General features: G+C 38.3%; 1 protein-coding gene across 2 annotated transcripts in view; it reads left to right on the forward strand.

The window, feature by feature from the left end:
- Positions 1-3,169: 3,169 nt before the first annotated feature.
- Positions 3,170-27,738, forward strand: part of mettl24 (methyltransferase like 24) — a 37,355-nt gene continuing 12,786 nt past the window's right edge. Inside the window, exons 1-2 of one of the 2 annotated variants that reach the window (XM_008397757.3) lie at positions 3,170-4,218; positions 24,206-24,304. In XM_008397757.3, the coding sequence (XP_008395979.2) occupies positions 3,883-4,218; positions 24,206-24,304 (435 nt within the window). In that variant the 5' untranslated portion in view covers positions 3,170-3,882. The other variant, XM_081602527.1, reaches the window with a different exon arrangement.

The following is a 27,738-nucleotide window of genomic DNA, read 5'->3' on the forward strand; positions in this document are numbered from 1 at the left end:
TTTTGCTCCTAGTTTTGATTAATGATTAATATGTGCTGTAGCTGTCGCTGTATTGACTCAGTGCATCTTGCTTTGGCTGGATCCAGCAGGAGTGCTGATATTATCTGTGGCAGTGTGGCGCACGCTGTCAGATGGAAAATAAATCAAATGGATCACCACTGCCAACTGATAAGGTCGTTTATAAATAGTTTTCTTTGAAAAATACTTTCTCTTTTTTATATCAAAACAGCTGACTGATTGTCCAAATCCATTAAGTAAAAAGGCATGACTGGGGGCGCTGCTTTTCTGTTAGCAAAATGGAAAAGTTTGCAGAAGACATTTTTTTTCTAAAGAGCTTAGTTTTCAAACATTTATAGACAGCAGTAAAACATTTTGTTTGTACAAGTAAACTGCATCCCCACTCTTCCATTTCATTCCTTGTTATCCTCCGTCTCGGGATTTCTTATGTGTTCTTCCATTACTAGTGTAAAAGGAAATAGCATTTTTTTTTTCTCCTTGTGTGTGTCAATGAAAGGTTGATTCACAACCCTTTTTAGAGGTTTGGACCATTATTTATGCATTAGAAAAGTTATTGTTTGTTTTATTTTGTCTTTAAGTGGAAATCATATTTACTAAATGTTTTCAGTGGCGATATTGAGTTTCAACAACAACTGACAAATGTGCCAACACTTGTGTCATCCTCATTCAAAAGGTAACTGGAATATTCTTGTTTTAAAAATAAATACATGAATAAATGAATAAGTAAAGTATTATAAAATTCTGTCCAAAAACCACTTAAGATATTACGATCCTTTAAAACGTTGTGAACATTATAAACATAGAGCTTTACAACATTACATTGAAACGGTGAATGGAAACACAGCACTGCAACACTATATACATCACATCTGATACAAAATAAGTAATTTTCTCAGGAGTACATTCTCAGCTGGTTCCTCTATTTTTTTTACGGTGACATGTCAGCATGTCGTTATGGCAACTCTTGCAGACTGTGGCATTTATCTGTTGTGTTTATGTGTTTTCTGTAAAAAAACAGAACCCATACAGTCAGTACATCCTCCAGTTTACAAGTGGCTGCAGTGACAGTTTTTCAAAAGTGTCAAAGTGAAAGAGACTCAATATAAATGCTTCTCAAACCTTTTCTGATTTGTTATTGCAAAAACAATTAGAAAAGCATGTACAATGTAATTGTCCTTCTTCTTCACAATCGTTAGTTTGCTCCATAAAATCCACATAAATCACATTAAAAGGTTGTGTTTGAAAAATGTCAAAATGTCCAAAAGTTAAAGGTGTATACGCGTGCAAGATGCTGGAGAAGCTTTACTCGTTTTTAACATTTTGTTTTTACACTTTGCTTACAGAAATGTCCAGTGTGTAGCTTAGTTTCAGATTGCATCAGCGCATATACCTGTGTGGAGATATAACTCTTTGAACTTGTGTTTGTGGGCGATAACTTGGAGCCCAGCGGAACGCAAACACTGTCTAACCTTCACCTGCTCCTGTCACAACTGGTTTCTTCCCACTTCAGCCACCGGCTGTGAGGAAGCTTCAACTCTGAGCTGTCTTAGTCAAGCTGATTCCAGTCTAACCTTAGTTACGAAACCTCAGCACAGTGCAGGACATGCTGAATTTAGATTTTAATTACAGGGAAGATTTGGCCTGTTTTCTGGTGTCACTGACACTTATCTTAATCCTTTTTTTTTTTTTTGCTTTTTTTTTTAAATCGTCAATAGAGTTGCCCTAACTTTTGCCTTTTTCCTTTAAAACATCAACAGGGTGTCTCACTGAATTGAAGCAGCTATTTCAACATGTGGAGTTTATTGGTTAAAAAAACAACAACTTCTGACTCATCTGTAATAATATTTTACACTTTTTTCATCAAGACGAATGACTTCTGTTCTCTGAAGGAGTGAAAGAAAAAAAAACAGGCACAGATGTATTCCACGTGGCAGCAGATTTTAGCTTTACATTTGGAGGAATCGCTGGAATATGTGTAACTCGTCTGTCACCACAGAAAACCCCGACTCTGTTCTATATAAAAAATTAAATAACAGAAACAGTTTGATGCTCTGCACACGTCAGACATTCTGACGTCCCTTTCATCTAAGATAAAAAGTCCTTCTATGGAACGTAGACAAATAGGCCGGAAGATGAATTACGTCCAAATGTGTCACAGTTAATTTATGTTATCGGTCATTTAAACTGTCAGGATTCATTCCTGGTGCTTTCGTTACGTCCATCATCTGCTAGATTTTGGGTTGACCTGCATTGCATTGGACGTTTACAAACTGACGTGATGTTTTAATGCATTCCATATGGAAGCAAAAAATTTGCGTACCACCAGATGGCAGGAGAGCTTGCTGGACACTAGTCGTATTTTTTTTTAATAGAAGGAAATCAGTTGCATTATGCCAAACTCCAATTAGAGGTTAAATTGCAAACTACGTATAGTTTGCCATATGTAGTTTGTATGCCAATATGTAGTCTATTTAATGACTACACATCACAAGAAGGAGGGTAGGTAAATGTAATTAATCAATAAAGATCACTGAGAATATGACAAATTAATAAACTTGTTTTCTTTTCTTTAAATCTCAAACAGTGTATAATAGTCTAGTCCCGTTTTCCATTTAAATAATACTTGACATTGCTTATTAAACTCAATCAAAAGCTAAACTGTCAGCTTGATCTCAAAGTCTAATGAATCAGATGAGTAATTATGACCCTGATTTTGTTGGACATTTTCTTCTCTACCTCAAGGGGGCAGCAGAGAGCTACTGTGAGATAACGTTGAAAATCAAGTTAATCAATGAGTTTTAACACTAGGAGCAAATCAACTTTATTATCAGCACAAACCTGGTTGGATTTCAGTCCTGAAAACTTAAAAAATACCTTAGACGGAGGTGCTTTCCTCTATCTAAAACATAATCCTCTATATTAGGCCATACACGCCCTTATGTAAACACTCTTTACATAAGGGCATTTAAAAAATAGGTCCACAAGAAGAGACAGTGCAAGACTTTGTTGTTGATGGTGCTACACAAAACATGAATAATGATATTAATAGATGATACAACAGCAGTAAACACATAGAGATACTTAAAGCTGTAAATTCTATTTTGTTATTACTGCAAAACTAATGCATATTGAATTTCATCGAGGTGGTTGATTACAAAAGAAAAACACATACTTTGAGAAAGCATATTGATAGAAACGCATATAATAATTATGATTGAATGGCTCATCTGAGGGTGATAAAACAACAACAAACACATTTGAATGCATTCTTAATCAAACTTACATCTTTGTTCATGTTGCTGAAAGAAACCAGCAAACTTGGGAATAAATGTGAGGAATGTTATGCAACAACGAGCCACCGTGAGTCAACGGGACAACCAACAGAGACCGAGCAAGTCCTGTTTAAAGCTGGAGCTGATTAGCTGGCCCTGCCCATATCTGGAGTTTTAAAGAAACCCGAGATGAAAAGGGGAAGAAACTCCATGTGTGTATTTATGCGATGTTAGCCTGACAGGGAGAATAAAACGAATAAGACGAGCAAGAAGAGGTGTGTGTGTGTTTGTGTGTGCGTGCGTGTGTGTGTTTGGTAAAAGTGGAGCTTGCGAACTTGAGGAGGGAGGTACCAAAACGTTCAGCACACATGTGCAACAGAATCTGCTTTCAGGAATGCGTCATTAAGATGAACACGGTCCTGCTGGAGAAGGATGCATACTTGTGTGTGAGTTTGAGTCTGAACAGAGGTCATCTTGACATGGTAGAGATCCAATAGCTCTTTAATGGAGTTCTGGAGAGGGGAATGGAAGATGGGGTAAAAACAGCAAAAAGTAAGCAAAAAGATGGACTAAAGAGAACCAGACAGACCAGATGGGCATGTGCAGAGAGAAAGTGAACATGGGATTGCTGCTTCGTTTGGCTGCTCTGCTTACAGCACTGTGTTGGTGCATTCACGTTGTTTACCTGGAAATCAGCTGGCAGAGCTCCCCCACACCCTTGGCTTTGGGACATCCCACCCAGCGTGACCTGAACAAGGATCAACAAACCAGAATGAAACATGGCCCGGTGGAAGAGCAGGAGAAAGACTTTGAAAGCAGAACCTCTTATCTTCACGTACTCATCCAGGACGGTCAGATCAGGAAGCAAAATGTGGACAAAGAACAGCTGCTGCCACCATGCTGCCCACCTCTGAATCCACACAGAAAGGTATGGTCATGATTGCAGTGTGGTTATAATTGTTGTGACCACATTAGATCCTTCAGTGTTATCAGTGTAACAAATGGGTCAGTATGGACCCGTTTGCTTCATCTCTGTGAATCACTCGGTAATCCCAGGGGGCGATGATGAAAGAAGAACGGTCAGCAGAATCAATGCATGTTCTTTTAGGAAAACTTCAAGGAAGGGTTTGTCAATCTGGCTTTAGTTTCTTCAAAGCTGTTTTTTTGGGGGTTTTTTTTTTTACAAACGTCCACCGCTTAAACAGGCATGGATTGGCAAGTATAAAGAGTTTGCATAATTATACATACTTCTTGAATTTCTTAGCATGATATCACTGTTCCAAAATAAACTTCCGTGTATTTCACTGGAACTTTATGTGTTAGACAGTGAAAGGATTATCATTATGGTTTTTTCCATACTCTCTAAATAAATCTGGAAAGTGTGTAAAGCCTTCGTATTCAACCCTGCTGAGTCAATGTTGTTGAGCTTCCTCTTGCTGTAATTACAGCAGCAAGTCTGCCAGGGGAATTTCTTTACTAGCTTCGAACAACCAAAAGCTGCGTTTTCTGTAATGTAAAATAGTCTTATTTAATGGAGAGCATCTGAGGAAACCAATTATCTAAGGCTTGCCACTTATTTTCTATTAAATTTCAGTATGTTGATACATATAGCCTCGAGTTTTTTTTATTCCTGTCAAGGGAAAGCAACCCCGCAGCATGATGCTGCCCCAGGTAAGTTTGGGGTGACGGCGTGTCCAGAAGAATATGTAGTACAAGTTTTCAACCTCTCATAGTAGTTTGCATAAAATTCGAGCCCATTCTTCCACATGTTTGGATTATTCCTGCATGGCTGGAGGCAAATTTTAAATCAGTCATACTATGACCTACTTTTATCAATAGCTCTCTTCTTGCCCCTCTTCCAAAAAGCCCTGATTTGTAGAGTTCAGGAATAATAGATGTCCACAGAGTCTCCCACCGGTGTTGTTGATCTGAGCAAATGCGTAAAAGTGGTCCGCTTTGCAGCTTCTCTAAATAATACCCCCCTTCCCATGCCTGGCCTGTCAACTTAGGTGGACATTTCTTGGTTTGCAGTTGTATCTTGTATCTCTGTCCATGTTTGAGTGGATCGTATATTTCTCTGTGAGATGTTAAAAGCTCCAAAAAAAAAGGTATTTTATAACCTAACCTTGTTTTTAATAACTTTATCTCTGACCTTGCTTTTATGCCTCTCGGTCTTCATGATGCTGTTTGTTCACAAGAGTTCTCTGACAAATCTCTCAGGTTGTTAAAAACCGTGAAGGCCTCTGGAGCCACCCAGGTGGAATCTGTGACTTCTGAAGGCTGCGTCTTTCTCCTCCATTGTATATAGCGGTATCATAGTAAAGAGGGATTGAATGAATTGCACTCCACAGTTCAATGGATTCGCTCTCCTGACTTTATTCTGTGAAAAGTTTGCTAAGCCATGCATTGGTATTTTCTCTCTCCTTTACTTTGTGAGGATCGGTCTATAAAATGTGTTTCAGTGACATGTCAAAATGTGGAAGAAGTCTGAGCGTTTCTCGTAAAACAATGCAACTCATTCACTGTGCGCGTCAGCTACAAGATCCCTTGTAAAGATCTGTTCAAATGCAGTGTCTTCTGGAGCAGACAGCTCACACACACACACACACACATTTCAGGAGGTTGAACCTGATAACTTGCGAGACGTGAACACCTTTGTTTTTAGTCCCTCTTCATGTCTTTCTCTGTGATTATTTAATCTCCTCATCCATTTATCTTCCTTTTAGTTCCCCCGTCCCATTCTCCTTCACACAAGATGCACACTCACCCAAACACGCGTGGCAAGCTTGCCCTTGCCTGATCCCGATCTCGCCTCCTTTCATTCCACTCCGCTGCTTTTCCTTATTATGTTCTTTAAAGCATTCCCCACCCATTCCAGTTTTGCCTTTTAATCTTTTACAGCCTAAATTACCTCAAGACACATGAGCAACAGTGAGTTTTAAATGCCACAAAAATCACCGCAAGGCTATCAAGCTGCAGTGTGAGATGAACACTTGCACGCGCCATCAATAATACAAGAACGCCATATGCTGACTTTCTCTGATTCTTAACTCAAATTTTGCCTCATAAGATGCCTCGGAGGGGCCTCAGTAGAAATTCTGTGTTATGTGTTGCTCCTCTTTAAGTGTTTCTTTCTCGCTACTTTCATTTCTCCTTCTCTTTACTCCCTTTAGGCTCTCATCTTGAAGATCACAGCACCTCTTTTGCTCTGCCATGTTTAGCATTCCCCGCTCTCATCCTCTCTCTTGCTTTCTCGAGTCTTGTGTCATGGGAACTCACTTCTCATTTTTGTGTCCACTTCTTATTTCTTCAACATTGTTTCATGCATTGCAGATAAAATAAAAAGCTGCAAAGCAAAGCTGATGTTCTGGAAGGAGGATGGTAGTCATTTAAGGATTGCAGTGTGAAGATTTAAATAAATATTGAGGCAATTTTAAAGAAAGGCTCTTAATATTTAGTGGGGGGTTTTCAGCTGTGTCATTGCAATAGCAAGAATTTAAAAATGTATGGAAAATGTGTATATTTGAGTTGTTTGCTTTGATCTGACCACCAAACCATAAAAAGAAATCGCACCTTACAAATGTCTGTCTATGAGCTGATCTGAGCAATAAGAACATCTTCAGTCATGAGTAAATACATACAAGAGTATCTTAACGTATAACATGAGAAATCATGGCAACATTCTCCATTTTGTTAAATTAAAACCACAATTTTGGTTGGTTTGCAGTTGTGTGTCCTCTTTTCATTTTAGGACAATAAATTCTTTCATGAGAGCTTAAAATATGTACTCTTATAAAGTTTAGCCTACTTACTTTTCGGACTACAAGCCGCTACTTTTTTCCCACACTTTGAACCATGCGCCGTATAGTCCGGTGCGGTTTTTCTGTGTATTTGTCTTCAATCGCCAGGGGGGGCTCTTTAGCAGGAAGTCAAAAATGGAAATCAAAGAAGAAAGTGCTCAGTTTCATTTAACAAGCACAAGCTAGCAGTAGGCACAATGGAGAAATTTCTTCAAACTCACATGATGCAGCTTTTAAGTTGAGCAGTACAGGAGGGAAACAGCCGCTTTACATAAGCTCGGCGTGAACGAAACCATGATTCGGGTTTGGAGACGGAGGACTGCATCCTTAATAAATCTAGCAGATTTATTAGGACGCAGCCCTCTGCTGCCCTCTGCTGGGTCCTTGTAGAAAACCAAGAGCGGCGGAGATACCATAGGCTTATAGCCCGGTACTTTTCCAGTTTTTTTTTTTATTTTTTTATTTTTTTATTTTTAGCTGCGGCTTATAGTACAGTGCGTATTACAGCTAAAAAATTTTTATTTGCTCTATAGTCCAGAAAATACGGTAATTGTATTCCTTCAAACAATAGCTGTACTATTGAACTGTACTACATCTGAGGATTAACATGCTCATTTAAGTAAATGCATTTAAATATATTGAAAGTATAGTTAACAGATATATTATATACCTACTGCAGATGCATAGCTTTTTGACTGACAGCACTTATACATTATGTGCAATTGCTTTCCCAAAAACATCCGCAGACCTGGTGTTGCCAGAAAAAATAATAAAAACCTGTATAAAATAGGGCAGGAAACATTCTTAAAAACTCATTTTCGAAATTCCACTCTGGAGCATGTAGCACTGGAAGATGACAGGACAAGCTGAGCTGACAAATGCTGTCTCCAATAATGAACTCTGTGTGTGTGTGTGTGTGTGTGTGTGTGTGTGTGTGTGTGTGTGTGTGTGTGTGTGTGTGTGTGTGTGTGTGTGTGTGTGTGTGTGTGTGTGTGTGTGTGTGTGTGTGTGTGTGTGTGCGTGCGTGCGTGCGCGCGCGCGCGTGCGTGCGTGTGTGTGTGTGTGTGTATGTGTGTGTGTGTGTGTGTGTGTGCGTGTATGCGTGTGTGCGTGTGTATGTGTGTGTTTAAAAGATACCGCTATGGGGTTCGTTTTTGAGAAAAGCAATCTCGAGAAAATCTATTCTCTTAGCTGTCAGACACCCAAATAAATACAAACACGTCTTCTTTAATCATTTACTTCACACTGGCGTTCTTAAACACTCGGGAAAGATGAGAGGGATGAGTCGGGACATTATAGACAGACGTGAGATGTGCTGGCCCCAACAGCAGCGACAACAACAGAGAGGAAGGGAGCGGAAGAGACGGCAAAAAAGAAGAGCAGCTCAAGCATACACTGATGACTCAGCCGCTGACTTTAATACAGTAATAAACAGAGTGCTGCCCTAACGTTGCAGAGACACACACACACACACAGACAGAATGACACACAGAAAATATGGTGCCTACACACTCCAGTGAATTTCTCCTGGTCTGAATGAAACACTAGCCTGAAAGGAAACAGCTGCTGGGAAGCTTCTAGGGTCACAAGAAGTGACCACATGACATCTTGATTTAAGGGCCTTTGCTTTCCTTGTCTGCACTGCTGTCACTTTCTGCCAATGGCAGGTATAGAGATGCATCCTTTTCCCTGGTTGGATGGGGGAAGTGAGGACCAAAAGAAACAAGAGAGGCTGTATTTGCATGTACATTTAAATGCGTACAGTACCGTCGGGTGGAATCAAATATACAGCTTGATACACGACGCATAGGTAGACATGAGGAATAAAAATGGCTCTAGAAGCTGTGAAGTACCTGATTGATGATAGTGGATTTCATCGTACAATAACCCAATGAAATTCTTTTAAAAATAACTTAATTTAATTACATTATAAAGAAAATAGCCAGACTTTATCAGGAATATGTTGATGTGGTTGAATGTCTTCCTGAGAATGACGTAAAACAAAGAAATGAACGACATTATCTGATTGAGAGATATACAATGGGTCTGTGTTCCCTTGCAGGTTGAAGGTTCAAGGAGTTTCCATGTTCCTTCTGTTCATGTTTATGTTTTTTTCTGGGTATTTCAGCGTCCTACCATCACAGTCCAAAAATATCACTTATGTTGATTAGGCACTGTTGCATAGTTGTTGGTTCTGTGTGTCTGAGTGTTGCTGTGTGATGGACTGGAAACCTATCCGGGGTGTCAGCTCTTTCCAAATGAGCACTGCAGATGGGCACCAGCCGCTCCATGGCCTTTCAAAGATCACTAGGTACACACAATAGAGAAGTGGATGATCTTTAATGGGTTTCATTCTGTTTAAAAATGAAACCATTTCTGTTTAGTTCAAAACAGAAAATGACACCAGGGCTGTTTGTTTGTTTGTTTTTTTTGTAAAAGAAAAAATTGTTCCAAAGTTATCTTAGTAATCAATCAAAAATCCTCTGCAGCCTTCTCTCTGTGCTTAGCTACCTGATTTCTTTGTTTTAATTGGAAATGTTAAGACAAACGTTGTAAGGGAAATGACTCACGATTATAAGTGGAGATGAAGACCAGTACAGTGACTGTTGACTGAGTGCATGTAAAACCAAAGTATACCAACAGACAAGAGCGACCAGTAGCATTAAGATATGGGGTTTAGTCGCTACCCCGCAGCTAGGAGAACTTTTTGATGTAATTAATTTAAATAGAAACAGAGAGAGGGATCCTACCATCTTGGCAGTCCTTTCCTGTGATAATAGAGTGAAAGTAAAAGATTTTCTTGGTCATTTCCTGTTATTTTTTAGAGAAGTGTCTTTTGTTGTTTTTGTTTTTTTCATGAGCCAAAGTTCAACGCTACAGAACTCAGCCAGACGTCTAACATATCAGCAGAAGACTAGGAGGTTGCTTCAAATAATTTAATTCTATTGGATTTTGCTAAGTTTTCCTCTTCCGTAACATAAAACCGGTGGAAGTATGAATAAAACTATCTCTGTCTATGTATCATTTATGATTAACCTACTTGGGGGCGATTTTCAGTAAGTACACCACTGTTGTAAATACGAGAAATGCTTAAGCTCTTCCAGATCTTCTGCATTTCATCACGTAAAATCTGGCTGCCATCTGCAGTCTGTGCTGAGGCATTCCTTTCTCTCCAAAAAACCGTATCCTGGATCAAAGCAATGACAACCGCAACGAAACTATGAACAGCTTCAACACTGACAACCTCCTGCAGAGCCTCACCTTTAGCTCGTCGTCCCCTTTCTGCTCATTGGTGGATTTGATTTCCATCGGTGGAGCAGACATTCTGAGTCATCGATATCTAAATTTAAGCTTGTATCTAACCCTTGCTATTATTGCATTTGGAAGTTTTATTCTTTTTCTCATTTCTGTTAGTGTCCCCCATACACATGGCGCCACATTGCAGCCACATTGCAACCATACCCTTCCACTTCCTCTGTAAGTCTCACTCTAAAATGGATTTGAATAAAGCAAAAGTTACATGGAGACAAAATAGCACACAATGACAAAGTGAAACATGTTTCCAGACATTTTTGAAAATGTGTTTAAAAAAAACCATGAGTAATAGGTACAAAAATTCTTCACATCCAAGTCTTAATGTTTTGTTGAAGCACCTTTGGAGGGAGCCTCAGGTTTCTTATTTGGAAATACCTCCACAAGCTTGTTGCACCTGTTCTAGTTTCTTCCATTCTTCTCTGCAGAGCTTCATTAGCTCTTTCCAGAAATTCTTGGTTGAATTTAAGTCTAGGCTCTAACGACAAACTGCTTCTAAGGTCACTCCTTTATCTTGGCTGTGTGCAGAGAATGACTGGATGGACGATTTTAATATGATAGAAACTTTCAAAAGACATATTCAAGCTTCTTTTCAACAATGGCTTTTTCCTTACCTCATAGCCCAGATTTGAGAAGTGCACAACTAGCTGTCCAGTCAGTAGATTCTGTCAGCTGAGCTGAGAATCGCCGCAGCTCCTTTTAAATTGCACAATTAAGTGGGTTGAATAAAGACATATTTCACTCTTTAGTGTTTGATTGGAATACAGTTTGAAAAACGATGTACCGTTTTCCACAATTCATACCCTACTTCGTCTTGCTCTGTCACGTAAAATTTTGATGCAAAACACTGAAGGTGGTGGTGATTTGACAAAACGCAACAGTTGTGTTTGAAGTCTCAAAATGAGAAAGGTTGCAAATGAAAGAGGAGAAAAGGGAGAACCAGCCTGGTATGGATTTTTAAATTGATAATGCCAGATAGGAAGTCAGATGCTACAAGCCGCAATGATTGAATAGATAAGCGTTGTTCCACTCCAGTGTTTTCTGCATCATGTAGCGTGCTGCACTGAGTTGATTCTTTGTCTTCTTGGATGTTGCAGAGTGTTTTGATTCTCTGTGTTTTGTTTTCTCAATAACATCATTTAGTATGAAATCTACTTACAGTCTAAAACATTTCTAAAAATGAATTATTTGTCCATCTTGAAAGACAGAATCTTTCTGCTCTCTCATGCATAGTAGTTTAACTCATCTGGAGAAAAAAATAAGCTTTGCAATTAAACACATGTTGCAATGAACTAACTGTTCCTAGGAACTAGGAACAGTTAGTTCTACCCCATTTGGTAACACTTTATTTGAAGTGGTGTGCATAAGACTGACATGACACTGTGATAAACATGACATAACACCTGTCATGACTATGAAGAAGTTTGTATGAATGTTTATGACAGTTGTCATGAAGTGTCATTCGGTAAATAATGACACTTTTAATGCAAAGTTGCTCTAAAAGTTGCATTGAAAGTCCATTACAAATGCCAACTTTGCATTAAATTATCATAATTTACAAAATCATATAAAGTTGGCACTTTTAAAGGACTTTCAATGTAACGTTTAGAGCAACTTTGCATTAAAAGTGTCATTATTTACCGAATGACACTTCATGACAACTGTCATAAACATTCATAAAGACTTCTTTATGCTCATGACAGATGTTATATCATGTTTTTGATAGTGTCATGTCAATCTTACACACACCCCTTCAAATAAAGTGTTACTTTTTATCAATCTTGATTTTGTTCACATAAGAACCTTTGAAATGCATTCACTGTTGTGAGTCTTATCTCACAAAAAAAAAGCACTGCGAGTATGTGGACACTGCAAAGTTTTGGTTTTTTTTTCCACATGAATTCTTTCCCTGAGATTTCTCCCAGATAAACCAAATGCCATTCGCATGTCAAATGCGCTGAACTTCGAAGGCCAATGACGAGCAGCGCAGAGATCAGAAGTACGAACCGAAGTGAAACCATGGATTCTTTGAGACAGCCTTTCCAGATTCTGACATGAAAAATAGTGACAGCCCACTGAAATGATCATGTAGTGATGTAATGAGCGAATGTCATTCAATGCCTCAGCCGTGTTTGTAAAGATGGGAGGACTCGTTTATGAAAATGATTTGAATTATTTTAATTTATGTAAAATAAATCTTACAACTAAAAGTAAAAAAAGCAATGAGCATTTTAATCAGCATTTTCATTTTTATCAAATTTGCATCCATTTTTCTTTTTGCAGAGCTATTGCTAAATATATATATATATATATATATATATATATATATATATATATATATATATATATATATATATATATATATATTATATATATATATTTATTTTTTTTTCTTCTTTTTTTCTTTAAACTAGCAACATCATCATTGCCATTGTGCCAGAGTTCTGTTCTCCTGAAATAGATTGCTGTGGACTGTGTGTAACAGTCCAGCAGCCATGTGAGCTCCTAGTGGAATTTATAAAACAGAAACCCAGTGACCATTTCTCCTGGCACTGAAAGACTTCACTCTGCAAAGACTGATAGGGGCAGAGAGGGGGCTATTAGAAAAGAATGAGAGAGGTTGACTTATCTAATCCCAAAGGTGTGACTGGAGTTAGTTTGCAGACATTATTTTTTACTATGGAAGCAGGGAGTCACAAGAAATTAGTGGCTTAGAATCCAGACATGTCGCCTGGGTCAAACTCCCCCTCCCTGCTCTGAAATGACATGCTAACTACAGGTTCTTGCTACAATTAAACTGTTAGGCTGAGCTTTTTTCTATGATTTTAAGATAAATTTAATTCTCATTCTCTGTTGTTTTTTTGTTTTGTTTTGTTTTGTTTTCTGTAAGCTACATACCAAAAATGTTGTGCCTGTGAAAATTCTTCTTGATGAAGCTCTTGCATGACTGACTGTAAACATCTTTGCACCTTGCTCAATTTGACAGTAACTATATTCTCTTTGAAGAAAAAAAATAAATATCTGGGGTATTTCTTTGGAGAAATATGGAGCAGGTGATTGGGAAAGGTCTGTTTCTCTGATCAGCAAAAGAAGCATAAATAAACAGGGCTACAGAGTTTAAAATCATGGAAAAGAGGATTTTTTTTTCAGTTGGAACTCTTTAAGGCAGATCATGTGTGGGTCTTTAACATGGCAATAACCCAAAGCTAATTGGCTCAAAAAGCAGTCTGTACATTTTCATGAGACAAAGATAATCTAATCGAATACCAATGTTGCTTTGTTAATTAGTTAAATATGGCAATTGCCAATTCAGCATCTAACTCTTGTAAGCCTAGCCAAATTGTGATTAAATAGGACATTTAATGTTAAAACCCCCTCAGGTCACTTAACTGAAATGATTCTAAGTGGGCTAAAATTCCTCCACAACTATGAGAAAGAATGATTTTCAGTTATTGGAGACTCTTTATGGCAGACGTTGCCACAAATTAACCAATAAATCCAACAATTGCCACAACCAATTTTCGGTTTTATTGGGAAAAATACTTTTTCACACCTTTTGTCTTTCTGAGGTCATTTAAAAAAAATGCAGTATCCACAAACTGAGCCTAAATCCCCAACTACAACCAACTAAGCAACAAATATGCATCTTGTCAGTGTATTTTTCCATTTGTACATAGGGATTAAGTATGCTTCCTCATAGTGATGAGGAACTTTGTTCTTATATGTTTACTCAATATTCATTGACCAAGAGATGATCGGAAAATAATTTGTACCGAGTTACGGGGGCTGGAGCAGCACAAAGAAAGCTTTCAGTTAATCAATTAATCTCTCTCTCTCTCTCTCTCTCTCTCTCTCTCTCTCTGCAAGGCTTACAGAAAGAGCTCAAAGTGTGACATTCTGAGGCAAAGCATGATTTTCATCTTGTACCTAGAAAAATTGTAACCTTTTCATTATTGCTAATCACAACCAGATGCTTCCAGCGGGAAAACAAAAGGCTTTGTGTCCACATTAAGGAACAGTTGGTTTATTATGTATGCTAACTGCTAAGACATAAAACTGACGGCAGGAGGGAAAGGGTTAAGCTGTCAGATCCAGAGTCCAGATCGCACAATGCTCCCTTCAGACATATCCGCCTTGTCTGAGACATTCCAGAAAGTTCTGGGCCTCTTTATCCTTTCATACGAAAGAGAACATTGACATTTGGAGGCCTCAGTTCCTGTCATAACAAATGTAATGGTACTTTTTTTTAAAAACATACAAAACATCACTTCCTCCTCTAAGTCATTATGTCAGGAAAGCAGGATTTTATTTCTGAAACAGTCTATATTCATTGGTGTTTGACTTGCATCAAGAAAGATTTCCCTTCAAATAATCTTAAAGCCATTAAAGCTACTGTGATTGTTTTGCTATTTCAAGCATTCTCTTGCAGAACATAGTGGCTACTGCTTTTGCTCTTTAAAACTTCTGCACTTTTTAAATTATCTAACTTTTTATAACCCCTCTTCCTGTGAAGAAGCTGTGAAATCATACAACCACCTTGTTTTCTTTGAAGGCTAACAACTGCACCTTATTTTCAGCTTCAAACTCTCAGCATAGTTTGCTGATTTTATTACTAAGTTTAAGTTTTATTAGGTTTTCTTTGTCTAATCCTATTTTTCCCTAGTAAAGGTTCATATCATCACCCACTCTACCCGATTTTGACCGTTTTTGAGGTCACTCCTAATCACCCAAAAAATGTGTGCAAAAACATTTCATTACTAACGACTGAAGCACAGGACTCTTCACGAGTCCCTCCCATAAGTCCCTGCAGCACAACCACTTCATATTTCTCGAACTGCACTCAAGAAAATAATTCTGCTCAGAATATCCATCAAAAAACAAGCTGCAAAAATGCGCAAACCTGATCTGTACAACCAGAATGATGCAATTTTGCACTTGTAGCTCTTGGGAAGAGAGAGCAAAAAACAAGCTACACAAGCTCCTCCAGTGCAGCTTTCTGCCTTTAACTTTTTCGAACAACAGCTGGCCAAAAAAAAAAAAAAAGACTCTTGGTTATATATGCTCTGCCCTCCACATGCACTAATGTGTTCCATGGTGAATGATTTGCAATGGCCTTCACTAAATCTGGATTGAGATTAAACAGGCTCCGCCAGCGTATCTAAATTACTTCACAGCGATGTAAAAGACGGATTGTCGGGGATCTCATTAAGAGTGAATCGTTTCTCGACCTCAAAAGAGAGATAATGTAAAGTGTGAAAGCTGAGTCATCCAAGCTGCACAAAGCAAATGAAGAAGTAGTAACACTGCATGACCAATATAACAATGTGTCTGATTCAGAAAGGTGATGGTAAAGTGTGGTGCTGGTAATATGGTGGTAAGCTTGGATTCCTCGGAGAGTAGTTGTGGTATTTTAGAGTAGCTAGCCACTCTAACAAGAAAGTACCAAAAAAAAAACAGTCAAATATCACAATTCTAGACGGATAAAACTCACAGTAGCATGACAGTATGAGAAACCTGACTTTATTAATTAGCTACAGACACACAGCTCATACAAACACTTAGCTTGTATTTTATAATAAAAGACATCAAAGCGAGGCAAACCAACAGGCTCAGTAAATATAGGATTATAGGATTAAAATAAATCAGACAGGCGAGAGTAACTGATGAAGACGCCTTCAATTAAATCCGTTCGGTCTATTTTTGAAAACAAATTAGATGTTTCTAATCTGCATCCTATATGTGCTGCCTTTTATGTAATCAGATTGACAGTAAGTAATACGAGACTAATTGACATATGGTAGGAAAACACCAGCTGAGTGCTGTTGGAGAAACCACAGCTTGATGCTAAGTACACCAAAGAAAACATTTTCTCATGTAATGACTTATTGAACACCACTGCTGCCGCTTTCGGTGTTTATTTACAATTGCTGCAGCAATCCATGTAAAAATGCAAAGACATATTGTGAAAAAAAAACTAAAGTGGATGCGGGAACAAAATGAGACATGTGCCGACTCTACATGCCTCCTTCGGTCGGTCTGGCTGTCAGTCTGTGACACGATCTCTGTTTTCAGCTCCTTTTCAGGAAGTAAGTGTCAGATGGCGCTCAGCGTGCTCCCTCTGCTCTTCCCAACAAGGCATCAAAGACAGATCTCAGAGCTGGGATATTTTCCAGGAACCCGAGCAAACACTTGAGTAGAAAGCTTTGCAGGGAGGGATGCACAGTGGTAACAATAAGACCCCCATCTGTCTCGAGAGATGCTGGCCAAGAAGGCCCGATTCATAACAGATCCAATGAGGGCAGAACAGCTTCTCAATAGCAGCTTGGTTCATTTTTATCATATTTTTGCATCTGGCATGGTAGCATTCAGTTCAATGCTGCGATGAGTCGCATCTTATGTGTAGGAAAAGCTACTATAGAGATTTAAATTAATGCAACAATCATGGAGACTAGCTTCGATTGAATATACTTAAATGTACCAAGGCAAAGGTGTGTGTTAAGTGAGCAGGTGGCTGTATTATTATTATCTTCATTTTGTCTCAGACATAGGAAGACAGATCTGGGTATAACATCAAATTCATTCTGTTGCCGGTTATAAAAACACTGGGATCACTAGGATCTAAATGTTTTTTGAGTTTTTTTTTGTGCTGGTGCTAAATGCAATACAAGACGATAGCAAACAAACAAAGCTTGTACTGTACTAACAGAATCAGAAACTGTTTATTCCTGCAGCTTTGACAAACTTTCATACATGTGGAAGCCATATTGGAAACTTATCTCAAGGTTGCAAGGGGATCTTCATCTTTCCATGTTGCAGTTTTGACTTCTTTGGGTTATTCTATTTGATGTTTTCTGCTTAGAAAATGACAGTTTTAAACTTGCAAACACAAATAGCACACACATTATGTCACAAATACACGAGACAGCGTTGAATGAAACATTCTACACAGCAAATAGTACTGTGAAGTACCTCATAGGTCTGCAAAGTAAGAGTAATTGTCTTCGCTTGAAATGTTCCTCAGACTCTAGAATGATAAAACTGCTTGGAAAAACTGTTATATTGGTGGCTAATAATTTATAAGAACAAAGCAGCGTCCTTGGCATTACAAATTATGAAAACCAGTAACAACACCCTCTATAAAGCTATTTGTCAATATAACAGGGAAAGGGGTCTGAAAAAAAGGTCTAGTGAGTCTGAAGCAATAGCTCATTGGAGTTTTTAATTGATATCTTCTAAGTTTCTGTAGAATCTGTCTCAGCTGCAGTGAAAATAGTAGCTTCTATGTAAACAGGAACAGCAAGCAAAGGTTAAGTTTCAGAATATAGATTTATTTTTAGCACTACACGTCAGTATTTTATGTTTTAAATGGAAGCGTTGGATTCCAGCTCTGGTAAAAAATAATGATGAACCATGATTAAATTATCTATAAGACAGAGGTGGATTGAATTAAAATAGTGCTCGTACATCATTTTTCTTCTTGTCACTTTTCATTTTAGTTTTAATTTAATCCAATGGTAAAGATTTTTTTGTTTCCATTTTAACCTGCAGTAGTCTTGTTTCAACGAAGCAAGGCTAAATGACCAAAAATGCTCATGCTGGCCCTAACCCCGCATTATTTAGCTGATATCCTTTCAGTTGTGACATTTTTCAAGATCCCTCTTTTACACAAACTTTCTGTGTGTATGTTAGACGTTCGTAAGAAGAGAAGCAGCAGTTGCTCTTTCTCCTTTCTAACTTCCATCTAGTCTGCATTTCATTCACTTCTTCTGCCCTTCACAATCTTTCTGTTCTTTTGAGATTAACGTTTTCAGGATTACTGCCTTTAATAAGGAAAAAAAGATCATCATAATCCCCTGATTTAATTCCCTTACATCCCATGAGCTCTTCAACTCAATGAGAGACAGTGAGCTGGAATAGGCTGATGAGTCAGGCCTGCTCTGATGTTGCACAATGCAGAATCATATATGGTTTGACAGCCAGGCTCTAAATCACCTAAATGAGTCAAAAACTTGATATTAGAAGGCTGATATTTTCACATTTTTTATGTATACACATGAACGAGAATACTAAAAGTTCAGAGCTGCCTACAGTGCTGACAACTAAGAGCTTTTACTGGCTGTCATTGAAAAACAATTAAGACCTGTCTTTACTAATAATAATACTTTTAAAAACTTTTAAGTTTGAAAACAATGCATGCTAAAGAAAAATTTTGTCGTTTTTATATTATGAGTTTCAGCAGAATCCAATAGTTTATAAACAGAATCAAAAACCACTGCAACCTTAATTAAAAAAACCAAAAACAGTATATATTACAGTGTATATTATGATTAATAAGCATCTTTCAGTACAGCTTGAGAGTAAATAATCATATATTTTCCCACTGCGTCTTTCTTCCTGTCTGATACATTTCTGTGTCATAATTATGGTTCTGTTGTTTCCCATCACAACATTTCAGAAGCAGAAACTGTTTTCCTCTCATTTTACATTTCCACTGCATTAGAGACATGCATAAAAAATGTGATTGATAAACCATTTTTTTGTTACATAATATCCATTTTTGCACATATTACTAAAGTTGGTATGTTGAGCTGTTGGATGTTACTTTATTGTTACCAAGTAATAACAAGCATTAAAAACAGGTTCTTCGAGCATTGATATTCTGTCAGCTGTTGGGAAAGTCTTAAGCATTAAAATTCTCTCAGAAAGTTTTTATGGTCTTAATAGAAACTAGTTCTGTGTAAAAAAAAATGGCTTCCTAATTTGCTCACCCTCTTGAACAGATGTCTTCCTATGTGCCTAGTATGAGTCAGAGAGGAATTTGCTCTAGACAGACAGTGAGAGGGCCAAAAAACACTCCTTTGATGATTAAGGTTACAGACCGCTGTCCGAACAGCGCAGCTTGGCCATGTTTTACAAAAAGCATCTGGACAGTGATGGGAACATAGAAGTGCCAAAAACAAGCAGGGGTTCTGAGCCCTCCCTCTTTCTGGCTCTGAACCATTTCACAGAGCAGATTTAGCAGTGCTCCCCGTTTTATTCTTCCCAGCCTGCTAAACTCAACTCACCTGTGGCTTGATTCGGCACACGATTTGACTCAGTGGTATAAATTTGTTTATGCAAGCATTGATTTTTGTCCCTTCAATTTCGCCGATCCTACATTATCGTTGCATTGGGGATTTTTTTTTTTCATTGGCGTAGGTCCACAACCAGCAACAGAAATCATTCTGTTGGCAGAATTTCTGCATTCATCATGGTCTTGTTTATTTTTAGCCCCACCTCTCACCTTTCTCCCTCCTTTTTTTAGCCGCCTGCTACGTTGAGGCAAACAGTCCTGTCTTGTTTTATCCGGCCTTCTCATGTTCACTCATCCATCCTTCTGTCTCTGGGGAATTATTCATGCTTGGCCTAGCTTCTCACACCTTTTGCACACCCAGGCTCTAAGGCACACATCCAAAAACAGCTTCATCCAAACATGCAAATTGAGCAGAAGGCCAGATTCCATGTTTATTTAATATTTAACATGCAAAGAAGAGAGACGAAGTGTCTTTCTGTACAAGTTTTAAAAATATGCAGTTTTATAAAAGTAACGTTGACCAGTGAAATTAGCAAGAATATGGTTTGTTGAAATGTTTTAACATATAAATAATTAACTACTGCCAGAAAAGGTGTAACTGTAAATTTTGCACTGGTCCAATGGAAAGAGGTTTTTCACGCCAAGCACTTACCAAAAGGTAAAGACCTAATCGTGCCACTCCAAAACATATAAAACTTTTATGAACAACACTTTCTCAAAAATAAGATAAAAGAGAAGACATAAATACAAGAACAGGATGAATCACACAGAAAAGTAAGTTTTGAAGACCTGGCCAACCTCTGAAATCTACAATATTTTTACAGCCCAAACTTATGGCATTTATTTGCAGAACAACCAAAAATATCATTTTTCTCCTACTTTTCAGTCCTGCTGTACATTGGGTTGGTCTGTCACATTTTTCCATTGGGAAAGTCCTACAGTGAATACTTACTCTGATTAATGTTCTTGAGCTGGCACATTGTTCGTTTTGGTCGTCATAGTTACCATGCCCCTAAAGCTCAATTTATCACCACCGTCTCAGTTGATGTTTCATTTCCTCTGAATTTCTTCTGAAGGTCTTGCTACATCTCCTTTGACATATGTCTTCCCGAAGCTCATATCTGTAAATGTTTAATTTGAGCACTCTCAGCTTTCTAATATCAAATTAAACCTGCCATTTTTTTATGGTTTCAAGCAAACAAACTTTGTGCAAGACACGATTGACAATTTTGCTTCTTGGTATTCCATTTCCGCTGCCACTTACATGTAATTTGTGTTCGATGTGCAAAGGTTTTCTACCTTCGCTGATTCGTAATTATGATTATTTAGGGCATTTAACTCCAACATAACAGAATTAGCACAGCTCAGATCACACCTCTGAGTAATGTTTGGTGCATTTCTTATTAACGCTGCTCATTATCGCTCTCATTCCAGAGATGCTGATGACTTGTTGTTGCTTGAAAGAACTTGGAGTCTTAATGCAAATCTCATCACAGCTCACCGACGATTCTTCAGTCAATGAAAGCCAATAATCATTCATTGTTTAGTACATGCCTGAACAAAAACATAATCTAATAAGCCCTTAAGGATGGGAAGTATGTAAGAGTTTTGCAGTTGAATAAATATAGGATCAGATTTTCAAATATTGACGCCTGTACTGAATATTTGCTTTGGATGAATTGTTGGGTTAATATGACTCATACAGTGCAAAACTGCTTTCAAGTATTTATTGCAAGCAGAAACAGATCAGAAAATCTCATTGTCCTTTTCCTGTCCATACCTACTGAACTGTGTCTTACCCTATATTCCAACCTCGCAAAGAGTCATTTGTCCCAGAAAGCAGCCCTCTCATCAGTTCCAACCTTCTACTCCAGTGATGTATAGGATCTGACAGCTAAGCAGTCCAGGTAGGACTCAGATGAAAAGGGCAGCTCAGAATTGGAGAAGCCTGGGAGCTTTCTGCGTTCCAGAAAGCAGACAGGTGGATGTTATTTGTCTACTTATGCATGAACTCTCCATCTGTACAACTGCCTCTGTCTTTACGACCGTCTCTTTGTAGCAATTCTGTTTGGAATGGTTCACGACTCCCTTTTTCCTGAGGGATTATTACAGTGTCAGCTTTATCAGACAGATTTCAGATATTTTTTTGCAGTTGGAATTTAAATTTTACAGGAAAGATGAATAGCAGGCATTTGTTGTCTAGGCTCAGTGACTGGAGGAAATCTGTTGGAATAAATGATCATCAAAATCATTCCATCCATCAGGGTTTTCTGTAAACCCTGTAAACAGTTTGCACAATCTTGTTTTCATAATCCTGACATAACCTGAGTTTGTGTACATTTAGGTGAGGCATTAAATAAAAATCATATTTATGGCTTCTTTAGGACTTTTTGAGTATTCACAAAAAGGAGGTTTCAGTTTCTCCTATAACTTTTACTTCACTTATTGTCATGATTGTGTGGTTGTTAGTGGAGCCAGATGCAGAGAGGCATAGGCAGCTTGTAGGTAAAGAATTTTTCAATGAAAAAAATGATGGAAAAAAAAACTTACAACAACCTCAGGGAACCAGGGCAGAACAAAAGCTATAAATCCAAAACACAGCAGCAGGGAATACGGGGAATAAATGGGGGGAATAATAGGGTATAACAGGAGAAACTAGCAAAGAGAGAATCCAAAGTGTTTAAGTGCGGGGAGAGTGAATGTGGAACAATGGACCTGGGCTGATTGACTAACTGACTGCAGGTGTGAGGGGCGAGAGCAAGACAAAGAGAGAGGGAGAGAAAGAGAGAGAGAAAGAAAGAGAAAGAGAGAAGTGGGCGAGGGAGAGCACAGGGGACTAGGAAATAAATCTAACACTAAAGAATGAGTAAGCATAAAGAACATAGTTAAACTAAATCATAAGAAAAAACTACACACAAGAAAAATAAATTGGAATCACTAAAGACGAAATAAACTAAAGAAACAAGACTGATCTAATGAAAACAAGAAACTAACAGAAGAATAATGAAACTAGAAACAAATCAAACTCCAAAGCTACCTAAGATCCTAACACTTCTAATCAACTCAGCAGTTTATAACCAAAGGATTTCTCAAATTATTGCATGGAAATGTTTTCCCCTTCATAGTAGGCTAGAACTTGAGATATCCATAATAGTAGATATCAGCATCTTTTGCTCAAATAGATTTGTCTAAAAAAAAAAAAGCTCCAGATACAGTGATTGTTTTTCCCCAACATTTCATTACTGTGTCCTTGTTCAGACAACGATACACAATTTCTGCATAAGCTGAAAAGGAAAAGATTTTAGTAAAGGAAGAAGCACCAAAGGTAATGGATAAAATGCAGATAGGGAGGGAGAGACAACAAGTGGCTTGGGCTCAGAAATGTGACAGTCTGGAGATCAGCTTAAGCCTAAATGCCAAAAAGCCGAATGGCTGCTAAGGTTCTGCAGCCATTAATTCTTTAGTAGCTGAGGCTGTGTGTGCCCTGGCAGATTCCAGATCAGCACCACTGGAGGAAGAAATGACACATATGGGGCTGTCAGATAATTTATCAGCAGAAAGCACAGGGTTTCGGTGCATTCAAGGTGATTACAGATTAAAGTGTCATGGCTTTTAATGCGCCTTTGTGCTTCGAATGAAAAGCAAGAAAGGCACCTCAAGTGAATTCCCAGCAGACGATTATTTACCTCGCCAGGCAGTGAGTGGCCTTGGAGGATGTTGACCAGAACTAAACAAAACACAAATAATATGTGAGATACTGTATATCTCAAGGATGATCATTTCAAACCATTTATATGAAACATCAGAACATTTTAGTTGGGCTGCAGTATCTAAACATCACTTTTGGAGAAAGGAAGAAGTCTGCAACAGTAAAACAAGACATGATCATTTATACCGCTGCTGCTAATGCACCCTTGGCTCATGAAAATGATTGTGCAAGCAACTAATGCATCATAACTCGCTCCTTCTCTTATAGTTTGTTCACTGGTTCACAGCCTTTGCTTTAATCATAAACAGACACATTCCAGTAGAAATCAAGCAGGCCATGAAGAAGATCGCTGCCAGTTCTCCGGGATGTGGTAACTGCAGCATCAAGCTACATCAGGTCTTTCCAGAGAGACTTTTCCTAGGACTTCTGTTTCTAACCAGGTGCATCATTTTCAATAAACTTGCAAACTACCTAAATACACGGCAATTCTGGGGGGAAAAAGTTGCTACAGGCTATGAAAGACTTAAGATTGGGCAATTACCCTAAACACACAGGGAGAGCCTCACTTTCCACATTCCTTTAAATGACTAGTATCATTTCCTTTCTGGTTATACACCACCCTTTTGTTTTTTCTGTCACATGTAATGACAAGATGTACTTTGAAGTTTGTGGTTATAATTTGAAACAAAAAAAAAAAGGAAAGTGTTGAAAAGTTCAAGGACTGTGAAGACTGTAAACTCGCAGAAATGCCAGACATCATTTTAGTAAAATAACACTGGTAGCAAATGGCGAGAGTTTGTCACTTAGTACGTGCAGTTGCACGTCCTCTCAGAGTACATTATGACCCAGTTCTATCAGTGGATATGCACAAGTGGGTTATGATACCTGAAATAATCAAGCTTTACCCCTGCACCTTGCAGTGAATTTCTTGAGCGTGCCCCACTTATAGGTTATGTAATCATATTTTTTCTCCCCCCTCCTCCCCTCCACACACATTGTATGTTTGTGTTTTTACCCACAGGCTCTGCGTTGGCATATAAATCTCCAGCCCTGGGCCAGTGAGCGCCACTCTCTGGAGGATGAAGCTAAAAGGTTCCTCAGCTACATCACAACCCCACAGGTGAATCATTGGTCGAAGAATTACTGTTGCCTAAAATAATCTTCTCTTGGATGAAGCCGTTTTTATTTTATTTTTTTATGTACACGTGATTCTCTAGTGATAACAGCAATTAACAGCTGGAGACACTCATCCTTTTTTTGTTGAATTCAAGAAGACTGCATATAAAATACAGACTTCTTAATACAACACAATGCAGCATAATTTGGAGACCCAGCTTTACCCTGCTCAATTCTTTCTATTGTTCAATCTTTTTTAGAGGTACTAATGCTGCTTAATCCATTGCTACTCATCTCAGTTTATCAAAAATACATACCACCCTTGTATCAAAAAATCCAACATTTCTAACATCCCTAACCCATCGATGATCACCCCTTAGCAACTCTCTTTATAATCTATTTCATGTTACTAAAATGTGTTACAAAAGTAAAATAAATGTTCTATAATATTCTTGTATTGAATGGATCTGTATGTTGTGTTATTTATCTTTTAAAAGTCAAATTTAAAAAAACGTATCCTTTGGAAGGAAAAAATGAAAACCTGCAAGAATCTGTTTCCAACTTGTCAGAGAAGTTCCCACGAGGTCGACAGTAACACTGAAAGAGCTTCAAGAAATTCTGTCTAACAATGGTTGCCTTCTACATGGAATAACAATCTCCTACCCTCCCCATATATCTGGAACAAGGAGCACGGTTGCGAGACATAAGTGTTTTCTTCCATAGCTAAAACCTTGTGGGATAATGAGCCACGGTCTAATGAAACCAAATTTGATATTGCAGGCGTCTACAAGAAAGGTGATTCAGAGGAATTTTAGTTTTTTAGCATCACAGAGAGTCTAATGGCCAGAGTCCAGAATTTAACCTGACAAAAAAATCCATTGAGTCACCTGAAGAAGACTAAAACTGGGGATTCCGTTAATGCTGAGAGCATATAGTGGTTCTCAGAAACACAAAACGGCGGCTTTGATTTTAGCTATTTGCTAACGCAGATATTTGAATGCGACATTAGCGCTAAAGGAGAAACAGGTCGCATAATTAACACCAGAACAAGGTGCCTCTCAGACTACAGTTAAGTGACACTCAGATCTCTTCTATACGCAGCTCAGCTATTTGTCTCGCTCAGTCGTGCACTGTAATTCATTACTCTATTGATTACAACATAGATGGATCTCACAGCACCTCCATTCAGACCGAATCAATGACATGCTGTAGTTTTTTTTTCTTCTATATCAGTATTAATTACAGCAAATCGATAGAGATGTTCTGCATCATGATTAAAAAGAAATTCTGTAGGCCTGTGGCACCGAGAGATAATTTTTCTCTTTGTTCCCACCCCAAACCCATTTGAAGACTTGCGTTTTCATCACCCAAAACTAAATTTGGCATTTTCACTTTAATGAATTCGTCTTGGGGATGAATTGGAATCTTATCTGTTTCTCTTTTGTAATGCAGCAGGAACAAAGAGAGTCTGGGTCCAAAATACTAAGAATCATCACTTTATATCTTCAACAAAGTACAGATTCAGCTTGTGTGTGTGTGTGTGTGTGTGTGTGTGTGTCTGAGTGAGTGGGTGCTTTTTGGTTATTTGCATGCAGGGAAAGCAGGAGAGAGAATGGCGAGAAGAGGGAGGAAGATAGCGTGTGTTTTGTGGGAAGCCGTGAAAGGGAGCTGTCCGTCATCGACAGTGACAGACGAGGGTGGAAGCAGTCTGTGCGGGAATCCTCTGCATCCTCAGCTGTAATGCTGACTGACACAGTGTCTGGTGGAGCTGCTACTCTGAGAGATGGCCTGCAACACAACTGTCCAATCAATAGCAGTCAGCAGTATCTAAGCAGGCCCTGGGAAAACACAGAAGAGAAAACGTTCTCTGAAAGGCGCACAACAAACACCGCAGGGACACTTCCTCTCATGTTCTCAGAAATGTTGTTATTCAATTACAGCAATAAGCTTTAAAAAAAATTACTTTTTCTAAATGGTGTTTCTGTCTTACAATGCTTGTAAGTCAGCAGGTCAGTCCATGTTGCTGCACATCGTCAGTGTCAGACATTGTGGAGCGCGTTTAAAATTCAAAAATGAATTCAAGTAATACCCGAGACCGCGGCTATGTCAGCGTTACGACAAAGACACCCTGAGGGTAGAGATGAAAGGGAGGCCTGACTAACCTGGTGCTTCTCTGCTTGACCCGTTACTGAACAATATGACTGGAATTTCTTTAAGGCCACAGCGAGCTGCTCTTTCAAAAACTGTAAAAATGTCAATTTTTTGGCAGCGAATGCAAACGTACATGATTTGGCTTCAAATGTCAGTTTTTAGCCAACAATGGGTGTGATTTTACAAGTGACTGTAAGAGATTGCAAACAATTTCTTTCATAAAAGGGCTAATCACACCCACACTCTCAGTCATTTTTCTTCATGTCAACACTGATTGTTCACCGTAAGCTAATTATACACTGCAGAGTGCGAAGGAACACACACACACACATATCTCCAGGCATGCTGTTGTGTTTGCGCTTAGTGTAAGACAGAGTTAGATTTTTGCTCATGTGTGAGCCAACAAGGTTCCTCCTTGTACAAACTGAAGCTGAAGAACTAAGAGACCAGCATGTGAGCACTTTAACAACCTGCTCTCATGCTAAAAACTCAGCTGCGTGCAAAACGGCTAACCTACGACTAACATGTTTTTTTTATGTTTCCTTAAGGGTTTTTAAACGCATATTTATAAACACCCTGTACGTTTTTATTTCAAAATCTCCAGTGTTTAATGTATTAAAACATTGCTGACTCTCATGAGAGCCAGAAAGAAAAACGATCCATTATAGTTTAAGGAATTAATTCATATATCCAACATGGAAACCTTGAAATCATCATCTTTGCTTTCCTGCTTTGTTTTATCCCTGCAGCACCAAGAAATGTCAGTCAATGTCTGAGCTCCAACACTAGCTGTTCATCATGTGGAGTATTGCACAGATCGAACCCCACAGGTCACACTTCACTTGCTATGATCAAATTCTCCAGCCGTTTGCAGTTATTTATAGCAATAAATAAAAAAATAATAAACAAAACGTTGATATTAGTATGTTCAGTCAAAAGAGACAAGACTCAATACGCATGCAAATGCACGCACATAAACTCAGTTATTAGATTCATTACTAATTTAACTCTAGTACAGCCACTGTTGACTTTTATAGGATGATTTATGTTGTGTAATTTAACACAGATCACGCCTCTGCAAGTTGTGTTTAATAAATTGAGTCATCCGTTCTCTTCCCCTATCTGTTAACAGATGTTTTATTTTAATACAACATAAACTCAAAAGTGAGCCAATATTACTCATTTCCAATGCGGTGCCTGCTTTCGCTCTGCGAATACGGCTTTTGCAATGTTTCAGTATTTGAAATAGTCTGATAACTGCTCCAAATAGACAGCTGGTGTCACGTG

The sequence above is a fragment of the Poecilia reticulata genome, chromosome 21, assembly GCF_904066995.2.
Source record: "Poecilia reticulata chromosome 21, P_reticulata-male-v2, whole genome shotgun sequence".
Lineage (NCBI taxonomy): Eukaryota > Metazoa > Chordata > Actinopteri > Cyprinodontiformes > Poeciliidae > Poecilia > Poecilia reticulata.